This window comes from Pimephales promelas, chromosome 1 (genome assembly GCF_988280905.1).
Source record: "Pimephales promelas chromosome 1, fPimPro1.hap1.1, whole genome shotgun sequence".
In the NCBI taxonomy this organism is placed as follows: Eukaryota; Metazoa; Chordata; class Actinopteri; order Cypriniformes; family Leuciscidae; genus Pimephales; species Pimephales promelas.
This window is the reverse complement of record NC_142769.1, coordinates 40,374,712-40,398,738: the sequence shown is the minus strand read 5'-3', so window position 1 is coordinate 40,398,738 and position 24,027 is coordinate 40,374,712. Positions and strand designations below refer to the sequence as shown.

The following is a 24,027-nucleotide window of genomic DNA, read 5'->3' as shown; positions in this document are numbered from 1 at the left end:
GTTTTGTCTTTGCTGCACAGCATCATTTCAGCTGTCTAGTTCTAAATCAGAAGCAATTCAACTTTAACCCTGACACACTCCAGATTCAGATTGCTGCTAGTTGGAAAGTCTCAGGATTATTGACTATGGGTAAAGGTCTGCTTTAGGCATGTGCAGAAACACACGCATTCTAATCAATTAGTCTGGTGGGTTAACTGAATGACTAGTCAAACAGTCAATCTTAAAGGGATAGTTCACTTTGAAATTAATTTTTGATATGTTTTAGCTTACCTCAAGGGGATCCAAGATGTAGGTGTCTTTGTTTCCAAAGCATTTTCAATTTTGACATTTTTTGGTCAAACCATTGTTGTCTGTCAGTCATACACTGGAGGTGAAGGGAGTCCTCAATCGGTTCACCTCAAAGAGCATGCACAGAGAAGTCAAAATTAAACATGGTTTAATGACTCGTACATGTAAGTACACATTGATGGCATTAGACACGAAACGAGCGGTTTGAGTGAGAAAACTAACAGTATTTATATCGTTAATACCTCTTGTATTCATAGCCATGACAAAATGATCTGACGGCACGGGCGCTTCGGTCTGTGCATGCGCTGGAACTGATCGCTTGCGCTCCTACGTCACTCTTTGTTTATACAGAGATTATACAGAGATTCATTAAACATATTTAGATGTTCGGGAAAACGCAATGGAAGACGATTTCGGTATATCTAAATATGTTTATTAAAAGGTAAAACTTCCCAAATCTCCGTGTAAATATTGAGTGACGTCACACGCAAGCGATCACTTCCGGCGTAACATTGAACTGATTCAGTTCGGTTCAGTTGGACATTGAACAACTGATTCAGATCACTTGGATTACACGAGGTAAAAACGATATAAATACTGTTCGTTTTCTCACAAAAACCGCACGTTTCGTGTCTTAGGCCATCAATGTGTACTTACATTTACGAGTCATTAAATCATGTTTAATTTTGACTTCTCTGAGCATGCTTTTTGGTGGACCCCCTTTGCCTCTAGTGTATGACTGATCAAACAACGGTTTGACTGAAAAATGTCAAAATTGAAAATACTGTGGAAACAAAGACACCTACATCTTGGATGCCCTTGAGGTAAGCTAAAACATATCAAAATTAATTTTAAAGTGAACTATTCCTTTAAGAATGGTATATGCATTAAATTAACTGTTTTTTAAGACCTGCACTAATAAAATTAATACTATAGGAATTGTGCACACAGGAAAAAGCAATGTCAATGGTAACATTGTAAACCATAAAATGACTGTTAAAAAAAAAGGAATCATAATTTTAAATTCAAATACAGGTTTGATAAAAGTAATTATTTTCACTATCAGCCATAGGCCGATTGTTTAAAAACAGCCAATGATCATGGACGATTATATCCGGTCAATCAAAATCCGCAACTTGCATAGCCTATCGTATAGCCGAATCGGCTATCGTATCATTGAAAAAAATTGTATTCTGCTTCTCTATAAATTATTATATTTATATAATTATGATTATATTTAAAATATATGACTAGCCTATATGTTATATGATATACGCCAATACACTTAGATTTTCTGAATGCACATTTGCTTCTTTACGACCCACCAGTTAATAACAACACTGTGTGTAAAGGGCTAAATCAAAATCCAAATTTACTCTGACAACACGTGGCGCTTATGGAACAGCAGAAATATAACGGTTACTTGTGAACCCCTGTATACAAAACATCTGTGCTTATTAGAAAAATATTTCTAAGAAAGGCAATGAGTTTACAGCTGATATAAACACCGTAAGGTAAACAATTTTATAATTCACCAACAGTAGATTATAAGCAATCGCCAATTGCTTGGCATAAATGTGTGGTATTTATTGATTGCGAATACCTAGCCTTTTCAAGTTTAACGAAAAAAATTACATTAAACCATATAGCGATTCTCCTTTTTCAGTCCCCAAATTTAAGACATCTTTAAATGGCAATTAAGAGTTATACCATAAAAGTCTGTTCCATTCTATTGCTTTCCTTGTAGCTTGTTTAAATGGAACAGAACGCAGGGGTCTCAAGGTGTGATCCTGGTTTTTACCCTAACAACTGACACTTTTAGCCTGAGCAAAATAAGAATGAAACATTCATGAAGGCTATCAATAAATAAAACAGTATAATATACATACATATATTATATATACACATATACTCAGTTTTTTCTTCAAGAGTTTCATTTGTTTCTATTGAATAGCTCTCAAAAAATAGATGCTACAAAGCTTCCTAGCTATTAGTTCTTACAGAAACTCTCATTCAAGCTGCTTAGTAATTTGTAAAACACTTTCCCCTAATAAAATCCAGTTCAACCAGTCACCCCAAAATTGCATTAAAACAAGTAAATTAGGATATGTTGATTTAAACCATTTTGTCATTTTTGTGATCAATATCCATCAAGAGGTCCTGTAAATTTTAAATGGAAAGTAAGAAATCTGAAACTGAGACATGTAGCCCTAGCAATGTTGTCTGTGCCAATCTGAGAATCCCCAGTTAGCTTACTGGTTAGAATGTAAGACTGAGGACAGATCCCAGTACAGTATGCTCAAATTCTACTAAAAGACAGTGCCCCACTCACTGCCTCCGAAGAGGTCAGAGTGCAAAATCTGTTTGTTGACTCAGTACAAATCTCACTGCTGTTTGCACAGAACAGGAAAGTGAATGCAAACTGGACAAAACTTAATAATAAAAGATAGAATCTTCAAAAGAGAGAGAGAAAAAAGTGTCACATTAACTTCTTTTTAAGCTAAATTTCCAATCACACTGATTGCTTTAACCAGAATGAAAAAGCATTGAATAAACACTGACTGGGCTTAGGGAGATAGGCTAGTTATGAAAAATTACAGGGATGCAGTAGTAATATTAAAATACTTAAAATATTTTAAAGTTAGGGCTAATCATAACCAATAAAAGGTGAAACATTAAAATTGTACCATGTTGTCTAAATAAATAAAAACTTGATGTTGCGTTGGTCAAATTCACTTGTTACCTGTAACACAACATTATATATAACATTAAATATACAGATTACAGAATTAAAAATAGAGATTCTTTTTGAGATGTATTCATAATATTCAATTGTGTTTTAAAAGAGTACCTTTAATTGAGCTTTAGATGACGGCAAAAGTAATCTAAATGTAAAAAGTGGGGAAGTTACCCGTCACAATACAATTTCCAAAATCAAACAACAATCATACATTGAAAAGAAAATCTCTTTTATCAGCCGATAACCAAGACGATACTAATGCATCCTAATCAATAATTACTACGTACATGGTCTTGTTGGCACAACATACGTCAGGCTTCTGAAATTTCCCAATTCTAAGAACCGGTTAGAACAAGTCATGTGGAAATGTTTCTGGATATAATACTTCTCTGCTTTGAGCAAAAAAAGAGGAAGTACGCAACACTTGACCTCGAGTAATTCTGAAAAGTATTGTGTTATGCAGTGTTTGCAGGATTAAATCAGAAGCGATGAAGCTGGCAGATCGGCACAAACTACCGTACTAGGCCACATAACCCAGTGGCTAACACAGGAAACAAATCCAGACTAAACATAAGGCTGTGTTCTGCAAACACTGATGAATCAAAGACACAAACATAAAACAAACCAATCAGGTTTTTTCCGTTTTCTTGGCTGCAAGTAAGCCTGTGGGGTGTTACAGCACGACAGGTGCCGAAGCAGCCAGCCTCCCTCATTCCATCGGGGAATCACAGATAAAGGTCTAATAAGAATGAAATCCCTTGATGAAGAGCATTTTGCACCAAGATGCATTTGGCTGCGTTCAGTGTCAGACACAAGCCGTACAAATACTCCAGCAGCCCTCTGTTCCTAATCTCTTTAGACACTGCCTATGCGAAAATGAAACTGACGTGCTGCATTCTGCATTAACTCTGCTTTTGTCAAAAGAATCAATGCCTCAATGCTTCAATGCACACATGCCTGTATTGACCTTCATCGCTTCCTCACCATCTCGACGATGACTGTTAAAGAGGGATCACCCAAGACGTGAAGACATTACGCAGACCATGACTTCAAACACGATGTATCAGACAGCTGCATTTACAGACTCAAGCAGAAGTGGTTATTATGACGCAGATATTATTAAATATAAGCTGAATGTATGATGACATAACTGCTTCAACATTGCTGCAATAACATATGCTGGATATATGATTACAAAAAAATAAAATGGGCCACAAACTAAGTCAGTAAATGACCCTATACTGCCGCGTTACAGTGGCATCAGCTCCTTGAACTGACAGCGTCTGAAACAGATCAGCATTCCCATCACGAGCATGTACCAATTCATCACTGGTGTCCAGACAGCTGAGGATGTGCAAGCCAAGGCTAGTGGAACTGCATGCCAGAAATGCAGTAACACTTTGAGCTTTTAAAAAGCACCCAAGAATACCTGCGAAGAGACTTGTGCAAGTACAAATACAAGGATCTTTTTGGCATACTCACAATCGAGGTGTTTCTTTTTTGGTCCACTGACTTCATGCGTAGTGGCCTTGCAGAGAGCTTTGGTGATGGCTGATCCAGTCATGCTGTGCTGGGCCGCAGCGATGCGATCCGTGATGGACTGTCCTGACATTTTTATTCAGCTCTGATACGAAAAATCAACACTAAACTTGACCTGGTCTCACTGTAGACGTGTGTACTCTCACAACGATCTAGTATAGGAGTTGATAATTTTACAAAAATACACTGACTTGATGCAAACAGTTGAGTTAGATGCGTTTTGAATTCGCCACCAAGTCAACTGTCTCTAATTGATACACTTGTAGTAAAAAAAGGGAAGGAAAAGTTGACTTAACTAGTAAAAATGTCACAACTAGATATGCCGTAACTAAATTGGAGGGGCGATCTGAATTTTTGTTAGCTAATATTACTCATACAACATTGGCACCAAGAACAGATACTGGTATTGAAGTCTGAAGATACAAAACAACTGTTGGAAAATGTCATAGCTATCGGTCAGGCCAGCTCAGAGGATTCAGGCAGAAAATATCACCTGTCAGCCAGCTTGAGCCTCACCAATAAAGACCTTTTAAAAAGAAAACAAACTGGATATAAGACGCACCAGCAGACTAGATTGAGATCAGATAAGCAAAACTGTTCTGTGGATTTTCTTGCCTTTATAAACCTGCTATTACACTTGTACCAAGACTTAACCAGTCAATAAATCTAACAGGTTTTCTTGCGAGATATGCATAGACATACAAACCGAACCCTATAAGTGACTTGGCAAAGAGGCGGTAAGAAAGGTGGATTAACTCAACTATGTAACTATACAGGTAACAAAACAAAAGTATTATGTAACCAATCAATTTAGGCGATTTAACGAATCAACAACCTAAACTATCTGCCCAGCCAGCTGAGTAGATAAATCACATCTGAGCTTGAATTATTGCTCCAGCTTTCTTATATTTAGACAACTACGAACAAAAAACAACCTTGCTCGAGCCTAAACTATTCCTAAATAACACATAATCTAAAAAAAGAATGGTAAATGTTGTTAAAAAGAAGTCCAGCGTGCATCTCGACGAAGACAGCTGAAAGTGTCCGGCTCAAGTTGGACTCCAGCCCGGTGAGGCAGTGCGTCTAACCGGATGCCTGGTTCTCTGCCCTTCCGTCCCTTTCAGAAGTGGAAAGTCTCCTTTTAGTCCGCGTATAAGATACGGTTCCGCCCGTGGTGAGAAGGAGAGACGTCGAGTTGCTCGGGACTAAACTGAGGAGTGGTTCAGCTACAACCCCCCTGTCTGTCGCTGTATCTGTGGTTGTGATTCGAACTGTCAGCTCTGTGTTATTCCGGTTTGGTGAAGAATGCGCTGGCGGAGCCGTTCAGGACAAAATGGCTTCGCCGTGATCAGGTGACCGAAGAGCTGGATGTGATTGGGCGGGAGCAAGTGGCGTTCACTCGTTCGTGGGAAATAGCGTTGCCACTCTTTAGTTAGAGCGTGTGATTCTTTTTTGACAGTTATTCCATAAATGAAGATTGCTTTTCTTTTGAAAAACATTTGTTTATTTGTATATATATATACATATATATATATATATATATATAGAGAGAGAGAGAGAGAGAGAGAGAGAGAGAGAGAGAGAGAGAGAGAGAGAGAGAGAGAGAAATATACAGTAGATTGTATATAATTTTTATTCCTCTACAGATTTTATTTATTTCTTTATTTTTTAATTATCCAAAAAAAGTTAATTTAATTTGCCATTTCCAGTTGACATCACAACTTCGCGAACTTCCTGACCTGCAATTCAATCATCAGCCGTTAGGGACTCAAAATGATGGCATGGCTTTTTATCGACTAAAACATATTTTATGTTTTCATGGGATACATTTTATGTAGGCATTTAAAGTAGGCTAATGTAATTTAAGAAGAATGTTTTGTGCAAGGATCTTGTTTGCATTCCAAGTAGGCCTATTTGGAAATCAGGATCAACCAATCAGAGAAGTCGCTAAGGTAGCCTACTCGTTGTTCAATAACAGTGAGACAATCGAGTGTGCCTCTGTCGAAATATTCTTCCATTTTTGGGGTAAAAATCTATTCAAAATTAATAATATTTAGTTTGTAGTATGTATTATAAATAGCCATATTGGGCTATTATTAACCGCTTAAATATGAATTGTAATTAGGCCTAGTCAAATGTATCATAGAAAAGCTTTTTAGCTATTTTTATGTGAGTAAGTTACGTCTGTCTTTCTGAAAACCACAGTAGCACAACAAAGCTGCATGTCTCTTTGCCCTTGTCTATTGGCTTTGGTGGCCATTGGGTCTGTGAAAGCGCTAGGCTATATAAATGCAGTCCATTTACCATTTATTTACCATATTCTATGACATGGTTGTCTTGTGCTTTTCACCATATTATGACACCCATCAAATGGAGCATCGTATGGCCAGTTTCAAAATACATTAGATAAAGAAACATTTAATACATTTTGCTTGAACATTTTTTTATTAGATTTATAAATACAAATTGATTGATAAATACAAATACAAATAAACTGAAGTTAAATGAAAGCAATGACCTGTGACCTCTAAAGCATACAAAGTGTCAGAGTCAAAGATGGTGTGAGCAAGAGGAAATGTTTCTAAGGGGAAGTACAACATTTAACACACCTTTCTGTATGAGGAAGTGGTTTAAAGAGCAAAACCACAATGATGGTGTTAACCATTGCTTTCATTAAGGAGCATGAGAACATGTATCAGAACAATAAGCTTTATATATAAACTGATGACACTCTGGCTAGACATCAGAGCTGAACAAAAACAAAACATTTGTGTTAGCAAACCTGTTTTGCTAGCTGTTTTATCACTGACAAAATTACTATAAAAATGACTAAAAGACTATTCACTTTGTGGTATTCTTGTGCACAAAGACAATGCATGTGCAATGAACATTCATGTGTTTACTGGAACACACACAAGCAACATATAAGTCATCTACAAAACAAGTATTTCTACAAGATCTAATCTAGTAAATATTTGAATAGGCCTACATGCCATTAGGCGAAATGAACAGCCTATGTGCCAGCCCCATCTAGAGGTAAGCAGATGCAATTATTTCCATGGCAACTAGATCCAGCAGTAGCCCTTGGCAACTGATCACTTCCCCAGGGAGCATCTTAATGAAACAAGATGTTGATATGAGATGTTGATATGTAAATAACATGACATAGTTCAGATTCTATCATTAAATGTAATAGAATGATACATTGCATCACTTTATGGATCACTTTATTCCAAATATAGATCACTTTAAAGATAAAAATACAAATTCTGTGAATCAAGAAATTAGAAAATCTTCACATAAATGGTTTCATTTTTATTAGTCCTTGTTAAAAAAAAAGAAAAAAAGAAAAAAAAAGAAGCATTTTATGTTGACTGAAGGTACAGGTGGCACTGTCATACCAATGCAAACAGAGGATTTGTGAGAAGGATTTCTCCTGATTGACAGAGCGTCCAAAACCTGCTTAACCCCTCAGTCACCATTTGCATCATCCATGTCTGATTCTGTGGCTGAATGAATGCATTAACTGCCAACATATAGTCAGGCTTTTGAACTGAATTTAGTGATCATAGCAGGTACTTTTATCAAAAGTGACTTACAAATGAGAAACGTCATAAAAAAATGATTATGCTAATCTTACAATAACATTCAGATGTTCTTAAGATGAGCCTTCAACTCTGTTACGTGAATGAAAAATAAGAATGATTTGTTGTTGCACGCAAACATAAACAGTCGTGAAGACAGACAAGCATGCTATCACACCATTCCTGACATGCTCTCATCTTCAGGTCCAACAACTACAGGCTGGCAGCAGCCGGTGCAAATGTACTGTAGCACACAGAGGTAAACACTGCCGGACAGTCCCACGGCCACGACCAACAGGATCAGACTCAGGTACGATGGCCCAGGCTGGTATGCAACGTCAGTGAGCATGTCACTGTCCATTACTGCGGGTAGTTCAGAGATCTGCGCTGTTGGATTGAAAAGAGACAAGCTGAGTTTTATTCAACAATTCATTTATTATAAAAATTATATCATCATGGTCTATTAGTAATATTTTAACTGCTGAAATCTCAGTTTGATATAATGCACATTGTATTATTTAATGAATGAATTTTGTGTTCAGTGATTATTTTCAAAAAATGCACCTACAAAAAAATAACCACTAACACAATTATCTGTCATTAAAGTATCAAATTATTAATATATATATATATATATATATATATATATTCAGTCAACGTAAAATGCTTTTTCAAAAAAAAAAAAAAAAAAAGGGACTAATAAAAATGAAACCATTTATGTGAAAATGCACATTTTCTAATTTCTTGATCCACAGAATTTAGGTATTTTATCTTTAAAGTAGTCTATTTGGAATAAAGTGATCCATAATGCATCGTTCTATTACATTTAATGGCAGAATATGAACTATGTTCACTATGTTCACTCTGAGCTATGTTATTTACATATCAACATCTCTAGTTTCATTTTATATATATATATATATATATATTATAAAAGGCCATATTCTTTTATACATTGTATTGCACAATGCACGTAATTGTATTCCTTTATAAGACTTGCACATAAATGAAGACATTATTTTTTTTGTTTTAATTTTGATGTGTTGATTCAGGTTGAATTGTGTCTTTTTCATTTTACAGGTCTGCCTTTGAAATTCACCGAAACACTTTTATATAACAGAATAGATAGACCAGTTATAAGACACACCATAGCCTATACAACTAATAAAAACTGTTACACTTTCAAGATTAATAAATGAAGAGGAAGGCTGTCTGATAAGATAAAAAAGCAATAATAAAAACACAATGGACCATATAAACAATATTTTAAAAGCAAATGATTCAAGGCAGTATCCTACCTGAATACAATGGGAAAATAAACAGAAGCAGGAACTCTGTCCCCATCCACAGCATTATGTAGCCTAGAGTTTTACCGCTCTTCTGCTGTCATCCTTGAAGAATCTTTTGAAAAACATTTTTTATTATAATTTACTTTTGATTAATCACCTCTGAATGGCCTGTTTTGGATAGGCAGACATAATCCCACCGTCCCCCAGTTGTGCTTACCAAAATATCTCCTCAAACTTGAATTCAAGACATCATCTGGCACCGCCTCTCTTTTCGTTTTTATCAAAGGTGATTTGGTCCCCAACAGTCGTTAACCTTTCGACATCCTCGATGAGCAGAGAGCGGGTAGACAAACAGTTTCCTCACCAAAGCACTTTTACGCGTAATGCCCTTTGCTCAGTCCGTAAGGAACACGGCGTGACACAATCGCATCATTCGGCTGGAGAGTCGAAGGAGCAAGTAGCCCCCTTGCTCTATTCACGGTTTTACTACTACAATACCTGTAAAGCGATCTATCCTCCGCTGATACTGTCAGACCGGCTATAATTATTGCCCATGGCTGGAAATGCAACACATTTACAGTTACAGCACGGTGCGATGCTCCAATGCTCTATCATTAGCGCGTCCAGAGCACTTTTGTTCCAAACTATAATCCGCGCAATTACCTCTCAAAATCATACAGTTATCATCACCCTTCAGATGCACAATAATGACGCTGGAAAGAAATCACGCCTCACTTGTTCAAGCATTGGATTTTTGTGTAATGATTTTTTTCAGTGGGGTTATTCTGTTTAAGTGTCATCATCATCGCATCATCATTCATGGGTTATTTATTTTTAAAAATGAGTTTTGAAAAGATTTTAGCGTTGTATGACACGAAGATGTCCGTGTAGCCTATTCTGCACTAAATTCGAAAATTATTTAAATACCTTTTATTTATTGTGTTGTTATTGTTATTATATCAAAATGTGCATTGTTGCTAATGAAGGTCTCAGGGTAAACCATTAAAAACAGTAAAGCTTTGCATTGCTCAAGCTGTTGTGTAGCCTGAGCGACATAGGCTATAGTTTCGTTTTTTTGTGGAAAGACTTGTGTCATACATAGTTGCCATATAATTATTCATAATCATGTCCTCTGAATAAAAAGTAGGCTTAGTTAAAGGTCACTGTTAGACACGCTCTATGTGGCAGACTCTTGTGAGGCAAAAGCAGTCCAACAAGCAGAGAGAAACAAATTAAGGCATGATTGCATACTGTGAGATGATAAACACCTTAGAGCTACAAGATGCAATTATACAGATTGAGTTACACTGTCCAAAACACTTCCTCAGATAATGTGGGAAAAGTGAAGCCTATTTAGATGGAAAATCAGTGGATTATGGCAAGTCAAAACAGACAGGGTAAACACACAGTGAAAATGACTGCTGTGAGTGAGCAGACAGAGAGCATATGGGGGATTACATAAAAACATTCAAACATACAGTGACATTTTCACACTAGGCACACGCCGCCTCACTGTCATCTGAGACAATTCAGTGCAATTACTTGTCTGAAGCAATTGCCTTCCATTTTTTTTTTTTTTTTTTTTTGCCTATGGACACACACAGAATTAACACTTGTGTGACTGTGTGAATTCCATGCTATTCACAGTAATGGAATATAATTTGCATGCTGGCACACGACTGCTTTTCTTTGAAATTTATTCATATAAAATCATTTCATTTCAAGATCTTACATCATCCTTGATCCCACCAACCAATGCATACAAAAGATAAGTATCTTATACACATCAAATAATTATTTTCTTTTTGTAGCTATATAAGCTATTGCAAGATAAATACTGTCATGTGTGAAGACATATCTCTAAAGAAAGACCTACAGACAGTATGGTCTGGCTGTTGTTGTTGGTTCAGATGGGCTTTTCATCTTTGGTCTGCATCTGTCCTAAAATTCCAAAAATATCTTAGGTTGATAAACAGCAATGGGCTAGTCACTAAAAGTCGGCATGAAACGGAAGTTGCAATATTCTTTTCTTCCCTATTGTGATGTATGTATCCAAATGAAACAGCTTCTGAAACAATAAAAAAATGTAGGGCGGGACATGGTTCGGTCACATTCCCAGGGTTCTCAGAAGCGGAAGCTGTTATATATGGGTAAACGTCTATAGCGAGTGAGATGACAGCAAATATATATTTTGTATTTCAATTTGAACCAATAGCAAAAGAAAAAATCTGTAGTAGAGTTTCCAAGATTTTTTTTTTTTAAAAAAAGGGAAAAATAAGATTGTGTTGATTGATTGTGTTGGTCAGAGAGAAAAATGTCAAATTTGTTGTCAGTCCCTCAACCATTGTATTAAAAACAGCCTCGCAGCAGCGTTAATTCATTTCTTGACATTTACTGACAAGGTAATATAACATATGCCGTTATAAATGTGTATTACATTTTGTTTTTTATTAAAATAGGGATAAATTAAATAAATGAAAAGGGTCTATTTGGAATTGATTGGACGGTTGTGGTAAACATGTCATCGAAGAGATGTCGGGAGGGGAAGTTATTGTGATTAAAGGGTTAGTTCACCCCAAAATGAAAATTCTGTCAATTCTGTCTCATTGACTTCCATAGTATTTCCTACTATGGAAGTCAATGAGACCAGAAACTGTCTGGTTACTTAGAAATACCAGAAAATCGGCTGAATGGATTTGAAAACGGTAAAACTCAACTGTTTAACACTGGGAGAGTGGTAAAATGAGCCTATTTCTAAAAAAGTGGAGTATCCTCTTTAAGAGGGTTGGAACAACATGAGGGTGACTAATTACGGTAGCACTTTACAATAAGGTTCATTAGTTCACATTAGTTAACAACAGTAGTTAGCATGAACTCATAATAAACAGCACTTATACAGCATTTAATAATCTTTGTAAATGTTAAATTCAATATTTACTAAAACTTTATTAAAATCTTGTAACAATAGTTAATGCGCTGTGAACTAAGATGAACAAACAATGAACAGCTTTACAACGGAGATTAACCAATACTGTAACAAATGTATTGCTCATGGTTAGTTTATGTTAGTTAATACATTAACTAATGTTAACTAATGACAGAATTTTCATTTTGGGGTGAAATATCCCTTTAACGATTATGAGGGCACATGAATTTTAAACAAAGTATTCATGTAATAAATATCCCATTAAAAAAAAAGAATTGTTCATTTTGATTTCATGATGACATTAAATGCGTTTTTGAGCCTCAAGTATCTGTTGAGTGTACATGACCTTATTGGATTTAAAACAGCACACCCCGGCACTAAGTAAATGCATGCACACATTTTTAGGATGCATCATTTAGGTCTGAGACTTTAACAGATGCAGATGTGCACACTACTTTTCTGCTGCAAGAGCTTTATTTAGTTGTAAAGCTAACATTAAATATTTATCAGAGAAAACTGTGTAAACGCTGCATGATTTATTGATGACATTGTTGTTTTGGGCATGTGTAAATGTAAGTGCATATAAGTGTTAAGGCTTTATGCTCCTGTCTTTCCCATAAAGGCTTACTTCAGCACAATTTGAGTGTGACCTCTCTCTCTTTCTCTCTGTATTTTTTTTTCCCCACTCTGTTCTTTTCACCATCTCACTCTATAATTCACTGTAGGGTTTTCAGTTGGACTGGAATTTTGTGCAGGCAGAACATCTAGAGTCACTGCGTTCTTTTAGGTTATAATCAAAAGCAGGCAGGATCAGTACACTGTTGTCTGATTGCACAGGAACATTCTCCTCGTCCATGGCCATTATATTTTGCACAAGACACATGATGGCTGCATCAATGTTTGTGTTGTCCTGTTAAAAAAAAGAGGAAGGAAGAATATGAGTAGCAATGTCTTTTAACATGTGCAGCTACTAGCAAGGTTAATATAATAGTTTAAAAAAAGCCTATAATTTGTACCTTTGCAGACGTCTCATACCAACCCACAAAATTATGGTCCCTGGAGAAATTGTCGAGTTTGGGCATTTTGGCGCATAAACCATATCTCTGTTGGTCACACTTGTTGGCCAGCAGGACAGCTGGCAGAGGACGCCCACTGCCAAGGGCAACTTTAGAATCAAGATCTTTTTTCCATTTCAACACAGCTTGGAAAGTGGAAGCACGGGTCATGTCAAAAACCACAAGTGCCCCTACGGCCTCTCGGTAATACACACGTGTCATGTTGCCATACCTCTCTTGTCCTGTGAATGAAGGAAAAAAAAGTAAAAGATAGTTCATGTGTGTTATTTAAGTCCTATTTTTTCTTGTTTTATGGTCTTGAAGCGGAATTTCGCAATTTTCTTTTCTTTTTTTTTTCTTAGATTGACAAAACTTTAAAAGTGTGGATGGTTTCCTTGACTGCAGACAACAGACATCTCCATTCATCCCAGATTTGTCAGGATAGTTAGCTTACTGTGCTCAACCGTGCTGGTTTGTAATAATTTAAAGGAACCTTTCCAAAAATTAAGGAAAAATTAAAGTTTTTGATGAAAACATTCCAGGATTTTCTCCATATAATGGACTTCAATGGGAACCAAACGGTTCAAGGTCCATTGAGAGTTTCAGTGCAGCTTCAAATGGCTTTAAACGACACCAGACGATGAATAAGGGTCTTATCTAGCGAAACGGTCAGTCATTTAAAAAATAAATAAAAAAGTTTACGTTTTATAAGCACAAATGCTCGCTTTGCTCTGTTCTGTGATGAGCGTTTGTGACTCTCCTGTTCAAACTCGTTCATCAAAATGAACAAATCTCTTTTCGAGTCATGACTCGAAGTGTCCTGGATAAGACCCTTATTCATCGTCTGGTGTCGTTTAAAGCCCTTTGAAGCTGCACTGAAACTCTTATTTGGACCTTGAACCGTTTGGTTCCCATTGAAGTCCATTATATGGAGAAAAATCCTGGAATGTTTTCATCAAAAACCTTCATTTTTCCTTAATTTTTGGAAAGGTTCCTTTAAATTATTACAAACCAGCACGGTTGAGCACAGTAAGCTAACTATCCTGACAAATCTGGGATGAATGGAGATGTCTGTTGTCTGCAGTCAAGGAAACCATCCACACTTTTAAAGTTTTGTCAATCTAAGAAAAAAAATCTTGGATGACATGGGGGTGAATTATCAGCAAAAATGTTATTAAAAGTGCTATTCCTTTAAAGGTTCTTCACGAAACCAAAGATGCCAATAAAGAACCTTTATTTTAAGTATTTTTACATTACGTTATAGAAGTATAACTCGTTCATATATTACTAATATACTATGTCAATAAATATCTTTTTGTGGCTAGTCTGGGAACTTTTCCCTTTTAATTACCATTCTAATCTTGATTTCACAGCACCACATGGAAAAAACGATGGTGACATAATCATGTCTGGATCAGGACTGTTTCACAACGAGAACCATTTGGCCTGATGGTGGAAAAAAGGTATTTTGTGGATGAAGGACCTAATATGTAGCTATAAATGCATTATCATGCTGAAAATCAAGGCAGACTGAGGCTAGTTAGACAGTCACAGCTAGTACACAGGGTTCCCATGTAGTATCTTGAAATTCGATCTCATATTAAGGGCCTCAGTTGTGAGGCCATAAACTACTGCATTCAGTTGGGGATGAGACTGTCTTACAATCTATTTTTCTCAGTAAAGTCCATGCTCAAGGGTGCAGTCATCAATATTACATGCTTTCACAGTCAATAAACTATGCTTATATAAATCTTTATTTAAATCTCATCAGTTTCAACCCGATCTCACGGGAATTCGTACGAATTTTACGAGGTGGCTAATTCGTAACAATTTGTACGACCTCACTCGTACGAATTAGTACGATTTAGCTAATTTGTACATATTTTACGAATTAGCAAATTCGTATGAATTCGTACGAATGACCTACCCCTGACCCCGCCCCTAAACATAACCGTCACGTGGGTTTAGACAAATCGTGCAAATTTGTACGAGTGAGGTCGTATGAATTAGTACGAATTAGCCACTTTTGAATCATTCGTACAAATTCGTACGAATTGGTCGTGAGATAGGGTAGTCAGTTTTTGTGAATTTAACGTCTTTTTACAAACATGACAAACAAAACACAATTCCATTCTGTCAGCCATGTTGAATTTAATGCATTGTTTTCTGGTGCGATTCTGTGCGCGTGAGAGCAATGGAAAAGTGTTTGAGTGTTTTCACATGAGACCAATATAAGCACGAGACCAAACCAGTGAATATAAACACGGGACACACATTCCTGCCCCTGCAGCTTTAGTTTAATCTGAGCATAAACACAGAGAGGGATTCATAGCACTGTGAGGTCACTCACAACAGCTGAGAGAAAAAAAAAATATCCCAAACAAGTCATCATTTGGAATGTATTTAATATGTCCAAGCCAAATGTTTAAGGCATTACTCCAGTAATATTATTCATCTCATTCTGTCGTTTTGTGTGTGATTATTTTTCTTAAGATCAAGTATTATGTTGTAATGGTGCAAGATTTACTGTGGATGGTCAATAAAACATCAGTGGTAGGAAATCTTTTTTCCTAATTTCATTTCATTTAATTTGTTAGTTTGTTTACCTATTGGGTAACACACTTTACTTGAAGGGGTGTGCACAAGACTAACATGACACCTTCATAATCATGACATGACATATGTTGTGAATATGAAGGATGTTTTATGCATGTTTGTGACAACCATCATTAAGTGTCTTTCGCTCAATAATGACATTTTGAATGCAAATATTACATTGTTTAAGATGTCTTTGTTATGACATCTTGACATAAACCAATACATCATAACCTGTCAATGTCTTTGACATGAAAACTTGACATAAAATTAAGTTAAACTGTTATGTGGTTGGTTTTGACATTGGCTGTCATGAGTCCATTATAACTGTGTCATGAATATTTTTCCTCAACTACAGAGGTAATAATTGAATTTGTCATTAAAAAGTTATAATGGCTTCATGACAGCCAATGTTAAAACCAACCACCTGATAGTTTAATGTAATGTTAACCCATAAAGCTAAGTGGTTTCTTAAGTTTGATAATTAATGTCATGTGTGTCTTATGTCAAGTTGTCATGACAAAGACACTGACAGGTTATGATCTATTGGTTTATGTCAAGGTATCATAACAAAGAAATCTCAAACAATGTCATATTTGCATTAAAAATATCATAACTGAGCAAATGACACTTAATGACAGTTGTCACAAACATCATGCATAAAACTTCCTTCATATTCATAACATATATCATGTCATGATTATGAAGGTGTCATGTTAGTCTTGCGCACACCCCTTCAAGTAAAGTGTTACCAAAAAGACTAACAAATATCACTGAATATTATTTTAGCACTTTATTTTATATTTAAGACAACATAAATATATAGTCTAATATAGGCTATCTAACGATGTTTTCTTGTAAAGGCCTATATCAAGAGTTTAGTTGAATGGTTTTAGAATGGTAAACACAGCTGTCACTGCTTGAAATCTCCACTCAATTGCCCATATGTTCATTTCTTTACATAGGCTTATTGGTTTTTTGATAAGGTAGCTATCTGTGACTTAACTTATCGACAATCATTAACATTGCAAGCAAAAGCAAGGAATATAGGCTACTGACCTGCAATGTCCCACAACTGCAATCGAATGACTGTCCGGTGATCCCAATTCAGGACTTTCAGAGCAAAATCCACACCGATAGTTGCGCGGTAATGTTGAGAAAAAATCTGATGCACATAACGCTTTATGATGGAAGTCTTCCCCACACCTAAATCTCCAATGACAAGTACTTTGAGTAACCGCTCCTGCTGCATTTCAGCAATCTAAACTACATGACAAATATGCAGAAGAAAGAAAGCTTTTATTTTTATCTCTGTAAAATTAAAGTCGTGTAAGGCGGAATAGCTATACAAACAGAACAAAAAACGAACTGCGTTCCGTCGGAGCCTTGGACGCGCGCCTGACAGTTGTCAAACGTTTCTTCGGAGGTGAGAAGTTTCACACCTAATTTGCCAGTCGACAACTTTTCATCACGCGGTGGATCCGCTGTCAAGTCTTTCCAACAAACTTTATTTAGCCTAAGCCTTTCTGACCGATCTATTCAAGAAGCTCACTCTTCCCAGTCTGCTTAACTAAACTTTAAGACTAGGAGGAGATTTTGATCGAGCGTTTAGTATCAAGAATCGCCTATAAACTACAGCTCCCGTCATTCTGATTATCTGGTGTGTTTGTCATAAAACTTCAAATAGATGGCGCACATGAAAATACATTGACACTTTATCAATTGACTAAACTTAAAGGAAGATTAGTGTCTCAAGACGAAGTAGCCTACTACTTTTCATGATGTTTCAACCAGCCTAAATGTTAATTTATTAAAACAATATTTAGGCTATAATTTCCATGTGGTACCTACAAGGCCTATAGCCTAGAGCTATCTTTCTTTTAGCTGGTTTAAAAGGATAGTTGGCCCAAAAATGAAAATTGTGTCCTCGTTTAGCTACTCACCCTCATGTTGTCCCAAACCTGTATGAGTTTATTTCTTCTGTTGAACACAAAAGAAGATATTTTGAAGAAATTTGGTAACCAAAGAGTTGTTTTGTCCTATATGTCAATGGCTGTTTGGTTACCCACATTCTTCAAAACATCTTCTTTTGCTGCATTTAAAAAACAAAAACAAAAAAAAGTGTAATGAAAATCAATGATGTGGTCAAACCTGCTAGTCTGTTCAATGGGCCAAAGATTCAAAATTGGGAAGTTTAAGGTAAAACTTTGGGTGTAAACATGCTTTAATGACGTTACACGGCCATAAAATCTAGGCTATTTGTAGCCTATTATCTAGTAGTCTATTAGTAGATTAATGTTTAAAGAACAGCATTTTCGTTTGATGGTGAATTTCCAAGATGAAAATGGTGTTCGAAACATAAATATGTTAAAAGGAGGGGAATGCAAACGCGTATGTCTTTCGCTGCTATTAGGAGGCTTATGGTACTGGTGCTGATGCGGAATGAGTCAGGCTATATGATGCTTCTGCTGTCGCTTCCATTTCATCAGCACAAAACATCCAAACATTTCTCCATCTTCCAAGCGTGGATCAAAACATGACAGGCGTAAATCATCTTTGACTTCCACGCGACTTTGATCCCGGCAGGGACCATTTTAACAACACGTCGACTCACATTTAGCAACATCCAAGCAAAATAGACCGCCTACGCGGAGCAGTTAAGGTTTGCACCTGTTTTTTTTTCTGTAGAGACGAATGTTTTGTTTATTATTCGGTATATTATGTAAATAGTTTATGTCCGTCATTTATCCAGCGGTTTCTAAAGAGGCCTCAATCCTTTAAAGATTATGGAATCTGCCGTTTGGTAGCTTTGAAACGACCAGACAAAACAAAAAAACAATGTAAGTAAAGAGCGCCGAATAAGGGGTTTTTTTTCACAGGTGCTTCTACACAGACAAAGCTTGTTAAACAGTTGTCTGTTTTGCAGATTTAGAATAAGAAACATTCGTTATTATGACAAGGCCAATGATAGCCAGCTACTAGACTAGCCCAGCCACCAGGCGAGCCTCAGTAAGAACAGCCTCGCTGACCAAACTCAACTGGTAAATGAGTTTGTATCGAGTTTCCTGCATATATATGAATAAAGACCTATTAACTCAAATTACAAAAAAAATACATAGTAATTAGGTTAGATGTAACATTTAAGATCAATCATCGTTATTATTATGTGTACCTATATCCATTACTGAAAAAGAGCAAATGTTCATCCAAACATAGTATGGACATGGAATTGGCTTTGCCAGTTCTCCCACTTTACTTGTATTCATCCTATATTTTAGTTATGAAAATGTCACCTGTTAAGATGAACTTTAGGGATATGTAAAGTTTAAACCACCAGACAGTTATTTCTTTATGCCTTGAAATCATTTTGTGCCTCAACTACCTTTATGCGCAGAGCAAAGATAGAGTTGACTGAGAAGATTGTCATGCCATGATCATGTAATTGCTGTAATATTTATAACTACAACATTCCCAGATGAGGTTATATGAATTACAAAAGCTTTAAAGCGAACTTTACTACATTTCCTCCTTTTATGTCAAGCTGATTTGGCTGAATAAAATAAGGAATGTTTCTCTTTCTTTTCAATTTTGTCTTTGAAAACCATGAATATTTGTTTTGGCAGTATCTTACTAACAGTATAATTTCACTTCTCTACTTTTTGCTTTTACAGACCTAAATAGACATGGAAGCAATTTGGCTTTACCAATTTCGACTGATTGTCATCGGGGACTCCACTGTTGGAAAATCATGTTTAATCAGGCGATTCACAGAAGGCCGGTTTGCGCAGGTGTCGGACCCGACGGTCGGGGTGGATTTTTTCTCCCGCCTGGTGGAGATCGAACCTGGGAAACGCATTAAACTGCAGATTTGGGACACGGCAGGCCAGGAACGCTTCAGGTATTGTGGATCTTTATCTTAGATTATGTTATGAGACCTTTCTCATATATCATGTATATGTATTTATTGTACATATGGATGGTTTACCTAAGACAATTTAAATCCTATATACCCCCACTTACATAAAGAAACACAGTATGTCTATGTAAATAATATCATTAGTTCAGAAATATTTTTATGCTAATGGAAACATTATTTTACACATTTAACTTTGTGCCGTGTGAAATAGTTTACTCAAAAGAAACCTCAACTGTATTAAGTTTCAAGATAAATTTAGATACATCATCTTTCTTATCTGATCATGAGTCCTTATCCATCCACATGATCAGTGTTTCCATGGTATCCGTGCTGATGTATTTCTCCCAGACAGACTGATTCACACAGACTGATTCACACGTCACTAAAAAAAATATTTTCCACCTTTGGTGATTCAGAGACACTGTCTTTATTTATTTATTAACAAATGCAGCTCAAAGGCCTCTTTACCAACACAAGGTTTTGTAGAACTCCTATAGGAAATAGAAATAATTGATGAATCACTACCATCTACAATGTCACAAATGTCTTAAAACTTAAAGTGATGTCAGTAACTCCAGAGGTCCCTCAGTATCCTTCACAGCTCAGTGTGTTCCCAGTGGTACTCCTACACAATCTCAGACCTCTTGTACAGTCTCACTCTGATGCCTTTTTACAGTTTTTTCCCCTACCTTGTTTTCTTCCCTGCCTTCTGTTGCAGTTTTACATTTCCTGTTCTCTCCATTCCTGTTATACACATAAATACCTTTATCGGGTTGATCTATCTATCTATCTATCTATCTATCTATCTATCTATCTATCTATCTATCTATCTATCTATCTATCTATCTATCTATCTATCTATCTATCTATCCATTAGGCCTATAAACTTCAATCTTCATTTGTTTTAAAGCTTTTTTCTAAACTATAAAACAAGGCTTTTTGAAGCCACCATTTAAAGTCTATTGTTGTGAAATGTGCTTTTCTAGTTAAAATTACAGTTATATGAATTTATTTGAATTTCAGTTCATTTTAAAATGCAAGTAACGGCAGATCTTTTCTTCCCTATTGTGATGTACCACCAAGTGAAAGAGATTATCGAAAAGAAAAATAATGTAGGACAGGGTCTAGGCTCAAACCATTGGTTGTAGATTGGATAGAGCCAGATCTGAATCCAAGTCATTTTCAGTTATTTGTAAGACAGACGTGGAGTTTAAGTGAAGTCAATGTATTGTTGGCTAAAAAGATCCTACTATTCAACCTGTGCTTAAGATCTGTGTGGAGGATGTGAGCCAAGTTGTCAAAAAACAGAAGATCAGGAAAGCTTCAGGCCCAGATTCAAGCCTAGCCCCAATCTTCATTGGAGCAGTGCTAAAAGTTTCCTGCTGCTTCAAATGCTCCACTATCATTCTGGTCCCCAAAATCCCCAAAATCACTTAATGACTACAGACCTGACACTCTCACATCTGTGGTCATGAAGTCATATGAGGACTGGTGTTTGCCTACCTGAAAAACATCACTGGACCCCTGCTTGATCCTCTTCAGTTTACCCACAGAGCAAACAACTCTGTGGATGATGCAGTCAACATATCGACAACATCTCGATAGACCTGGGACTTATGCAAGATCTTATTTGTTGACTACAGTTCTTCAATACCATCATACTTGAACTTCTCACAGCCAAACTGACTTAGCTCTATGTGCCCACCCAAATCTGTCAGTGGATCACCAGCTTACTAACACAGGCAGCAGCAGCTGGACTGGGGAAACTCACATCCAGGACTTTAATCAGCACTGGTGCTCCTCAGGGTTAGATCCTCTCTCCACTGCTCTTCTCACTGTACACAAATGACTGTACCTCTAAAGACCCCTCAGTCAAGCTCCTGAAGTTGACACCACTGTCTTTCGGCCTTAGGATGGTGACGAGTCTGCATACAGAAAAGAGGACGAACAACTAGCTGCATGGTGCAGTCATAATAACCTTGAGCTGAACATCCTCAAAACAGTGGAGATTATAGTGAACTTCAGCAGGAACACCCAAGCACTCCCCCCACTCAACATCACGAGCAGCACTATGGCAGCAGGGGAGTCATTCATGTTCCTGGGCACCAGAACTGAGACAATCACATTGACTATACCAGCAGAGGTTGCTGCTCAGCTGTCATTCAGTTTGTCGTCTTCTATAACTGATCTATAACTGACTGGTTTGGTTCAGCCACCAAATCAAACATCAGGAGACCACAATGGACAGTATGGATTGCGTAGATGATTATTGGTGCCCCCCTGCCCACCCTTTCAGGATCTGTACTCTTCCAGAGTGAGAAAACGAGCAAAGTAAAAGACTCCATATCATAGACTCCACTCACCCTGGCCACAACCTGTCTGGACGGCACCTCAGATCACTTGGCACTAGAACATCTAGGCACAGGAACAGTTTCTTCCCACAGGCTATTTTCCTCTTGAATAGTTAAATGCCTTCCAAGTGCAATACCCCACTTTTTTTGGGCAATATCCTTGTAAATTAATTTAGTCCTATTTATTCAAAATTGTATTCACAATACTTGTAAATATGTTCTTCATAATTTATAAATGCTTATTCAGACTAAACCTATCTGTGCCTTTTTGATTGTTAAATGTACTGGAAGCTTCAAAACAAAGGTGCAATCACTCTTGGTAAAGCTCTTTTTTTATAATTTCTGAATATCCAGTTGACCTTTTGATCAAACAAAAAATAAACATGCATGGATAAATTGTTCGTCGATCAGATCAACAACGTGCATTTAGAAAATAGAAGAGGTGAATTTACAATTCATACCAAATGTAACGCTACCTTACATTTACCTCAATTCAAATTCAAGAACATTATTTAATTCTGTTATGCTTTCTTCAGGTCTATTACCAGAGCGTACTACCGTAACTCTGTGGGAGGTCTGCTGCTCTTCGACATAACCAACCGTCGCTCCTTCCAGAACGTTCACGAGTGGCTGGAGGAAGCACGCAGCCACGTGCAGCCCCACAGCATTGTCTTCCTGCTGGTCGGCCACAAGTGTGATCTGGAACCACAGCGTCAGGTGAGCCGGCAAGAGGCTGAGAAGCTAGCTGCTGCGTACGGCATGCGCTATGTGGAAACTTCGGCACGTGACGCCATAAACGTGGAGAGGGCATTTACGGAGCTAACACGGGATATATTCGAGCTGGTAAAGAGTGGGGAGATTACCATCCAGGAAGGCTGGGAGGGAGTGAAGAGTGGGTTCGTACCAAACGTGGTGCATTCGTCAGAAGAAGTGACAAAGGGTGATCGTCGATGTTTCTGTTGAGTCAGCAATCACCACCCTGGTACCGATCAAACCTCTGGGCCCTGGTGGACAAAAGAAACACTTCCTCCAATCACAGGGTCAGTCTTCAACTCCCTGATTATGACATCATCATCCCCTTCCTGCCTGCTGAATGCCTAATCGAGTCCCACCATGCCCTATTGCTTCACTTTTCTATACTACTTTGCTCATTTCCCTAATCACACAATCTTGTATATGGCCAAAATGAACTCTGTTGACTGCTAAGAATGTAAGGTTAGTAAATAACCTATCGCAGAACCCATACCGAAATGGCCAGTCTGCACTTTTACTGTATCTGCACATCTGCCATTATTCTATTGAGCCACGAAAGTTAAACTTCCCAAATAAAGATGTTTTAGCTTTGGATATCTCCCGTCTCCAGGACTAAGCTCCAGGTATCTTCTACTGGTCTTTATCATGGGAGAGATAAGAGACTAACAGAAGTTTAACTTGCTTACTTCACAGATGAATGCCGGGAGACCCATTTCTGGTGACTCAAAGATCTCTGACTTGAAAAATGTGATTGCTGGAGGTGTGATGTGTCTGATTATTGACTTTTAGCAACAGGGAAGATACAAGGAGGGAGATAAAATGCAATATACTACGTGAAGAATTCCAAGACTGAAAAACCCATGACCTGTAATGTTTCTGAATAATCCCCAAAACTAGGTTTTCAATTTTAATTGTGGTGTGAGACAAGTATGTCACTCAGATGGTATGATAGTCCATAACATCACCCAAGACGTTTGTTATAATTATGTAA

At 37.1% G+C, this 24,027-nt stretch overlaps 3 protein-coding genes and 1 long non-coding RNA gene across 10 annotated transcripts in view; 1 reads left to right on the top strand and 3 right to left on the bottom strand.

Moving 5' to 3' along the window:
* The window catches only part of LOC120462608 (phosphatidylinositol-binding clathrin assembly protein), a 54,616-nt gene extending 48,722 nt beyond the window's left edge, over positions 1–5,894 (bottom strand). For 5 of the 6 annotated variants that reach the window (XM_089129693.1, XM_039651202.2, XM_089129696.1 and 2 more), the window contains exon 1: positions 4,511–5,894. In XM_089129693.1, the coding sequence (XP_088985819.1) occupies positions 4,511–4,640 (130 nt within the window). In that variant the 5' untranslated portion in view covers positions 4,641–5,894. The remainder of the gene's footprint in view (positions 1–4,510) is intronic. The other variant, XM_039651203.2, reaches the window with a different exon arrangement.
* Positions 5,895–6,995: 1,101 nt separating this feature from the next.
* On the bottom strand, positions 6,996–10,209 carry LOC120462576 (uncharacterized). Its single transcript, XR_005618388.2, has 3 exons — positions 9,658–10,209; positions 9,450–9,552; positions 6,996–8,538 (listed from the first exon to the last, which is right to left on the bottom strand). It is a non-coding gene; the product is annotated as an uncharacterized LOC120462576 (long non-coding RNA).
* A 1,049-nt stretch (positions 10,210–11,258) lies between these two features.
* Positions 11,259–17,635, bottom strand: LOC120462575 (ras-related protein Rab-32). The gene is made up of 3 exons (XM_039651162.2): positions 17,076–17,635; positions 13,383–13,663; positions 11,259–13,276 (listed from the first exon to the last, which is right to left on the bottom strand). Exons 1-3 carry the CDS (start codon positions 17,266–17,268, stop codon positions 13,097–13,099), a joined length of 654 nt encoding a protein of 217 aa, XP_039507096.2. The 5' UTR covers positions 17,269–17,635; the 3' UTR covers positions 11,259–13,096.
* An 865-nt stretch (positions 17,636–18,500) lies between these two features.
* rab39bb (RAB39B, member RAS oncogene family b) lies at positions 18,501–23,492 on the top strand. 2 transcript variants are annotated; one of them, XM_039651191.2, is made up of 4 exons: positions 18,539–18,678; positions 18,769–18,856; positions 19,688–19,914; positions 22,820–23,492. In XM_039651191.2, the coding sequence occupies exons 3-4, from the start codon at positions 19,700–19,702 to the stop codon at positions 23,244–23,246; spliced, it is 642 nt and encodes a 213-aa protein (XP_039507125.1). In that variant the 5' UTR covers positions 18,539–18,678; positions 18,769–18,856; positions 19,688–19,699; the 3' UTR covers positions 23,247–23,492. The 2 variants fall into 2 exon arrangements, with proteins under 2 accessions (XP_039507124.1, XP_039507125.1); XM_039651190.2 differs by lacking the exon at positions 18,769–18,856 and having other exon boundaries at positions 18,501–18,678.
* Positions 23,493–24,027: the final 535 nt, after the last annotated feature.